Source organism: Oncorhynchus masou, chromosome 1, assembly GCF_036934945.1.
Source record: "Oncorhynchus masou masou isolate Uvic2021 chromosome 1, UVic_Omas_1.1, whole genome shotgun sequence".
In the NCBI taxonomy this organism is placed as follows: Eukaryota; Metazoa; Chordata; class Actinopteri; order Salmoniformes; family Salmonidae; genus Oncorhynchus; species Oncorhynchus masou.
In genome coordinates, this window is record NC_088212.1 from 4,420,129 (window position 1) to 4,427,956 (window position 7,828).

Consider the following 7,828-nt stretch of genomic DNA (forward strand, 5'->3'; position numbering starts at 1 on the left):
TAGTGGTTAGAGGGGGAGGCAGGTAGTCTAGTGGTTAGAGGGGGAGGCAGGTAGTCTAGTGGTTAGAGGGGGAGGCAGGTAGCCTAGTGGTTAGAGGGGGAGGCAGGTAGTCTAGTGGTTAGAGGGGAGGCAGGTAGTCTAGTGGTTAGAGGGGGAGGCAGGTAGCCTAGTGGTTAGAGGGGGAGGCAGGTAGTCTAGTGGTTAGAGGGGGGAGGCAGGTAGCCTAGTGGTTAGAGGGGGAGGCAGGTAGCCTAGTGGTTAGAGGGGGAGGCAGGTAGTCTAGTGGTTAGAGGGGGAGGCAGGTAGTCTAGTGGTTAGAGGGGGAGGCAGGTGGCAGGTGGCCTAGTGGTTGGAGGGGGAGGCAGGTAGCCTAGTGGTTAGAGGGGGGAGGCAGGTAGTCTAGTGGTTAGAGGGGGAGGCAGGTAGCCTAGTGGTTAGAGTGGGGAGGCAGGTAGTCTAGTGGTTAGAGGGGGGAGGCAGGTAGTCTAGTGGTTAGAGGGGGGAGGCAGGTAGCCTAGTGGTTAGAGGGGGGAGGCAGGTAGTCTAGTGGTTAGAGGGGGAGGCAGGTAGCCTAGTGGTTAGAGTGTAGAGACGGCAGGGTAGCCTAGTGGTTAGAGTGTAGAAGCGGCAGGGTAGCCTAGTGGTTGGAGCGTTGGACTAGTAACCTTAAAGGTTGCAAGATCCAGTCCCTGAGCTGACAAGGTACAAATCTGTCGTTCTGCCCCTGAACAGGCAGTTAACCCACTGTTCCTAGGCCATCATTGAAAATAAGAATTTGTTCTTAAAACTGACTTGTGTGGTTTAAAAAAAAATTGTGAAAAAATACACCAATCTACAGTCAAATCTAATCTACCAACATTTCTGAAAATTGATATATACTGTAGTGTTTTGAAATCAAACTCTTCATGTACAGAGGCAGGCTAGCATGTTAGAAGGCCACAGGCTCTTGGCCTATTGGTAAACAATTTAAAAGCTATACAGTTAGTGGCTAGCAAGGATAAGGATAATAACAATAGTAAGGCCATGGGGGCAGCCATCTTGGGAGATGACACGACGACATCAGAGGCCATAACAATGACTTGCTGGTAGCCAGTTTGACCCATAGAGTGTAATGGGGGGAGAGATTTGACCTCATGGCCTGAACTATACCATAAGGGTCAGATAAACAGGACAAAGTAGTATGCCCAGAACACGGGCGTGAGATGTTAACCCTCAAAATGAATAAAAAACAAGATAGTTGTTACACGGAAACTGAGCTGCACTTCCTCCTGCCAACTGTATGACCATATTAGAAACACATATTTCCCTCAGATTACACAGACCCACAAAGAATTTGAAAACAAATCCAATCTTGATAAACTCCCATATCTACGAGGGGAAAAACCACAGTGTGTCATCACAGCAGAATGATTTGTGACCTTTTGCCGCAAGAAAAGGGCAACCAGTGAAGAACACACACATCATTATAAATACAACCTATATTTATGTAGATTTATTTTCCCTTTTGTACTTAAACTATTTGCTCATTGTTGCAACACTGTACATAGCCATAATCTAACATTTGAAATGTCTCTTTGTCTTTCATGTTTACTGTTCATTTCTGATTGTTTATTTCACTTTTATTTATTATTTATTCCATTTGCTTTGGCAACGTAAACATGTTTCCTACGCCAATAAATCTATTTTAATTGAATTGACTGAGGGACTTACACTTTCTAGAGGGCTCTTAAAACTCCACCCCCTAGTAACCACCCTTGGCAACCAATCAGAATGGTCCGGGCCAAAGGTGTGAATGACCTAAAGTTGAACTCTAACTAAAATGGCACCAGAGAGATGGTTTTATGGGTTTTATCTACACTCATGTTGCTGCTTCCATTAACATAAACAAGTACATTCTTCACCCCCAAAAAATATTTGATTTGGCAAAACAATAATATGCTGCAAGTTCAACAAATGCTTTAAAAACTCACATTAGGCTTTAGGAAGGTGTTCCTAATATTTGGTATACTCTGTGTATATCCCCATATCTCTCAGAAAAGTACCATGGTCATTTTATTATTATATTAAGTGTGTAAGGAAACATATGAGGCATTAGCCCGTTGGCCAAGTAACCGAAAGGTTGCAAGATCGAATCCCTGAGCTGACAAGGTAAAAAAAATAAAAATGGATGGTTCTGCCCCTGAACAGGCAGTTTAACCCACTGTTCCTGGACCAGTTAACCCACTAGACCAGTTAACCCACTGTTCCCAGGCCGTCATTGAAAATAATCATTTGTTCTTAACTGACTTGCCTGGTTAAATAAAGGTTAAATAAAATATGCAATCTTAGCTTCTGCTGCGTATCTACCAGCTCTAAAAACACCCTTCTTCTATCCAGACCTGGGTTCAAAAAGTATTTGAAATTAATTTGTTATCTGGGCTTGATTGATCTTGCCTGGTCAATGGAACCAAAATAAAATAGCTGAAAAAGTGCAAACCCATCTGGTACTCCAGGCAGGCTAAAGCAAATGAAAAGTATTTGAAACATTTTAAATAGAAATTTGAACCCAGGTCTGATCCCTTCCCACCGCTATTAGGACTTGAGAGGCCCACCCCCCAGAAACCACCACCCCCAGAACCACCACCCACCAGAATAACATGCTGTCCTTAATATAGACATAGTTTGCCTTGATTTCAGCCAACTGTCCGTCAGGCTCACTCCTCTGCCACAGCAACATGGGAGTCTGATAGAGCACCTATCACATGCAGTCCTAAATATAGGCCATGGCCCGTCTTGATTTCATCTGACCGACGGTCAAACTCAGTGACTCAGTGCCACAGCGATATACTACAAGAGGTTTTCAGACTGAGAGACTGCAAGCGACACGATCACACACCCGCCAATCGCAATCCTCTGCTTTGCCATGGCGATAAAAGAAAAAATCATTTCTGACTGATTAGCACTGGGGTTTAACAATAGAAAAGTATTTCTGAATGACTATTGGCTGGCTGGATATCTTCTCATATTCAGTTGTTCATATGCACCTTAGTTTGAAAGAGAAGTAGCGACTGCAGTTTATTTTCTTTCCTTGATTTTATTTGTGCGACTGTGAAGATCACTCCTCTCTGCCACACAGCAGCAACACAAGAGGCTTTCTGGGACATGGATTGGGAGGAAGGCAGAACCATGGAGGGACTGTCTATAACCCACTGGGTGAACAGCCCAGTCCGCCACCAGGCCCTGTTCCAAGGAAGGGACTTGGACGACTGTGTTGAGGACCATGACCTGTTCGCCCTGCCCGGGCCTGCCTTCCCCGACCCTGGGGTAGTGAGGCCCGACCCTGAGGTAGTGAGGCCCGACCCCGGGGTAGTGAAGCTAGAAGGGGTCTGCGACGGTACTACCACAACCCAACCCCAGCGGACTGAGCCTGTTTACCAGGTGCTTCTGGACGTGTCCCAGTTCAGACCTGAGGATATCATGATTCAGGTGTTTGAAGGATGGCTCTTGATCAAGGCTCAGCATGGAGCCAGAATGGATGAACACGGGTTTGTTACCCGAAGCTTCACCCGTCAGTACCCACTGCCTGAGAAACTACAGCAGGCGGGGGGTCTGAGGGCTCTGCTATGTCATGATGGGATACTGGTGGTGGAATCCAAACAGAGAACACCTGTTAGGATACAACACAGTGAGGAGGACCCCTATTGATTATTGACTGTTGATTATTGACTGTTGATTATTGACTGTTGATTATTGACTATTGATTATTGACTGTTGATTATTGACTGTTGATTATTGACTATTGATTATTGACTGTTGATTATTAACTATCGATTATTGACTGTTGATTATTGACTGTTGATTATTGACTGTTGATTATTGACTGTTGATTATTGACTGTTGATTATTGACTGTTGATTATTGACTGTTGATTATTGACTATTGATTGTTGACTGTTGATTATTGATTATTGACTATTGATTATTGACTGTTGACTATTGATTATTGACTCTTGATTATTGACTGTTGACTATTGATTATTGACTCTTGATTATTGACTGTTGATTATTGACTATTGATTATTGACTATTGATTATTGACTCTTGATTATTGACTGTTGATTATTGACTGTTGATTATTGACTGTTGATTATTGACTATTGATTATTGACTGTTGATGATTGATTTTTGATTATTACTGTATTGATCAGGTAAAGATGAGGTCAGATCAGCTGCTACAGTACCACTAACATGAGTGATTGATTCATTCATTGTGTCTGTTATTTTCGTGTGAAGTTAATTTGTCAAATATTTCTCTAAACATTGTTATTGTTAGATTTCTATCTGACGCTACTTTGCTATAAAAAGCTGTTGGTGCTAACGTTATTGAATTATATAACAGCAGTAATGATATATTTAAAATCTATTTTCTTAAAATACGTTTTTTTTTTCTCCTCGCTTTGAAATGTTACTCCAGCTCCTCTCACCTCCATTAAAACAATATGCGTTTAATTTGAACAAATATGAATATTTAATATTATATTATATTGTATATTTAATTTGGTAAACGGACAGAGGGAAGTTCCTCTCCAGTCATTGAAAACGTCTGATATTTATGACATAAATGGGAATGCTAAGCATGAGGCTTTCAGCATCAGTGACGATGTTGTTTTTACAGTAACAAATTTTATGAGATTGTTTAAAAATTGTTCACTGTTCAAAGAAGAGACTTAAAAATGTGATAGAACAAGAAATATTGTTATCAGATGTTATAGGTCTAAGGCTCTGCATCGCAGTGCTAGAGGTGTCACTACACCTGTCACTACAGACCCTGGTTTGATCCCGGCCGGGGGGGAGCTTTACAAGTAGGCCGTCATTGTAAATGAGAATTTGTTCTTAACTGACTTGCCTAATTAAATTAAGGTTAAATAAAATTAAAATAAAAAAAGATGTTACATTGTTACGGATTGTTTACACCCATGTTACATTCTGATAAAAATCAATCACACCACTCAACCACTCAACTAAAGCGGCCAGTGTTTGATTGGTGTTGCCCATTAGATTGTTAATCTCCCTAGCTACACCTATAGGGGGTGATAAGTGCCAGAATTAAGCCTCGTGAAGCTACTGATACCTTTCACAAAGTCACCTAACGTCTTCCTAGCGCCATAAAATACCGCCATGAATTAACATGGACTGTCAATGGAGACAAGTTTTTTTCCATCAAACTTGCCGACGCGTTCAGGTCACGTTTATGTCACGTGACACATACGTCATGTAGACATAGTTTTCACGTCATGCAACGTGACACAGACACGTCACGTGTCAGTTTGCTTGTAAATTTATTAGGAATGATCTTACCATGAACACCTTTCAAACGTGACGTTTGTACAAATGTACATGATTTTGTAAAAAAAGATGTATGATTGCCAGAGTAATCTAATCAATTTAATTTGTCGATTTAGCTCAAATAGGCACCTCAATACAATAATTATTAGGCTAGTTGATATCGCAGCCAGCCACCATCGCTGTGTAGATATGCCTATTTCTCACATCAATACGCACCTATAGGGGGTGATAAGTGCCAGAATGAAGCCTCGTGAAGCTACTGATACCTTTCACAAAGTCACCTAATGTCTTCCTAGCGCCATAAAATACCTCCATGAATTAACATGGACTGTCAATGGAGATAAGGGCTTCTTTGTTGGAGGTAGTCCTATTCAGAAATAAGAGGTAGGTATCTAGCGGAGCATTCAAAATACCTCGGAACTCGGCAATCTCTGACTTCCGACTTCACTGCGTTCAAGACAACTTGGAATTCGGGAAGAAAACGAGCTCAGACTGGGATTATTGTTTGTTTTGACCGGTCATCCTACTCCAATTCAGAAACGCTGGTATCTTTCTCTGACCTGAAAATCACTGATGTCATGATATGACCAAAAAGTCCCCCGAGTTCCCAGTTTACCAGACATAATCACTGTTGTCATGATATGACCAAAAGTCCCCCCCCCGAGTTCCCAGTTTACCAGACATAATCACTGATGTCATGATATGACCAAAAAGTCCCCCCTCCCCCCCCCGAGCTCCCCCCCCCCCCCCCTGAGTTCCCAGTTTACCAGACATAATCACTGATGTCATGATTTGACCAAAAAGTCCCCCCCCCGAGTTCCCAGTTTACCAGACATAATCACTGTCAGCATGCTTTACATTTCTATGGAGATGTCTGATGTTTAAATGCAGAGGTCGAATTGAGGGGGTATGTGAGGATACAGGCCTAACCCTTGTTGAGACAGGCAAAAAGCATATGCTACCCCGTGTTTGTTTAGCCTTAGAATAAAATAAGTCCATATTATATAAAGTGATCTAGGCAGCTAGCAAGGATAAGGATAATAACAACAGTAAGGCCATAACAATGATTAACTCCAGGATTATCTACCAGCCTATCGAAGGTCTTGCACAGCCTCAGGAAAATATATATACATTTTATTAAAGGCACGCCTCTACGAAGAGGGAACTCAACACCCGGCTACAACTAAACTCCCCATGAAGTGAAAGAGGTATGGACTGTAGGTGTGAGTAAGGATGACAACAGGCAGAATGTGGTACCATTTACAAGGAATTTTTACAAGGAATGTATTCCTTCACTCGGTAATATGGAGAAAATATGGAGAAAGTATTTTAGATTTAAATGTATAAACGTTGATATTTTTGTCGTTGTTGGTACATGTGTGTCAATTTACTTTGATTATTTTGTACGCTCACATAGCATCATAGACTGGGATACTGAATTCTGGTGTGTGGAATAGAGAGGGGGTGGGTGCTGTACAGCAGGTGATAGGGGGAGTATTCTGGAGGTGCTGTGTGGATGGGAGGTTCGACCTTTCACTTGGTTTTCAACAGGCAGTCAGTCTTTGCAGTGCAGGTGTTTTTAGTTCATCTGTGGATCACACATTATGTGCCCAGTATGATAGTTGTCTTGCTCTTTCTTAGCAGATAATGGCAACATGACAATAACAGTAGCTGATGTAATGAAAAGTTGGAGGGTGGTTGATAATGGAGGACATCGGGTGGTCCGTACAGCAGGTGATAGGGGGAGTATTCTGGAGGCCTGGATGCTGCTCTTGTGTGCAAAGATAAATACTTTCAGATTGTCCCTTCCACCTTGCCCATGGCAGAACCCGTTGGTCCGTTAATCCAAATCTGGAGTCACCATACATCTACACATTCACATTACATACAACTCAAGTCCAGGCCTCCAGAATACTCCCCCATACTCTACAGTATAGGCAATCATTTATACACAATTGCATTGCTTACCTCAGTTAACCTACTTTTTCAGACGGGAGGCGCAACTGTTTATTGAGGTAAGCAATGCAATTGTGTATAAATTATTGCCTATACTGTAGTGTGAATTTCTAAAAAATAATAATAATAATAATTACTAAATCTAAATTACTGGGGGCCAAACTACATTTGGTTATCATCAAGCTAGCGAACTGTTAAACGCTATTTTCGTACAAACATTAACACAAACACATGTTATTGTGACATCACCTATTTACATATATTACCTGAACTAATCTGAGCCTTTGTTGATAAAAAAAAAAAAATTGGATCTAAAAATGTTGTTGAAAAAAAAGTACAGAAAGTTTGAACGCCATTTTTTTATAACCATCTCTTACAAGTAAAACCATTAGCAACCTAGCCTAACTCCATTACTTTAATGGGGAAAATACCCTTCCGGTTGTTTTTACACAGGAAAAACTGTACATTACACGGGAAAAACATTTATTTCTAACATTTATGATTGAGATCGAATTAATAATAAAAAAAAATAAAAAAAATACACACCT

At 41.3% G+C, this 7,828-nt stretch overlaps 1 protein-coding gene across 1 annotated transcript; it reads left to right on the forward strand.

The window, feature by feature from the left end:
• Window positions 1-2,832: 2,832 nt before the first annotated feature.
• On the forward strand, window positions 2,833-3,684 carry hspb3 (heat shock protein, alpha-crystallin-related, b3). Its single transcript, XM_064924881.1, has one exon. It carries the CDS (start codon window positions 3,142-3,144, stop codon window positions 3,682-3,684), a length of 543 nt encoding a protein of 180 aa, XP_064780953.1. The 5' UTR covers window positions 2,833-3,141.
• Window positions 3,685-7,828: the final 4,144 nt, after the last annotated feature.

Excerpts from the sequence above, each read along its gene's own strand:
- hspb3 (XM_064924881.1), top strand. The coding sequence starts at position 3,142 with ATGGATTGGGAGGAAGGCAGAACCATGGAGGGACTGTCTATAACCCAC.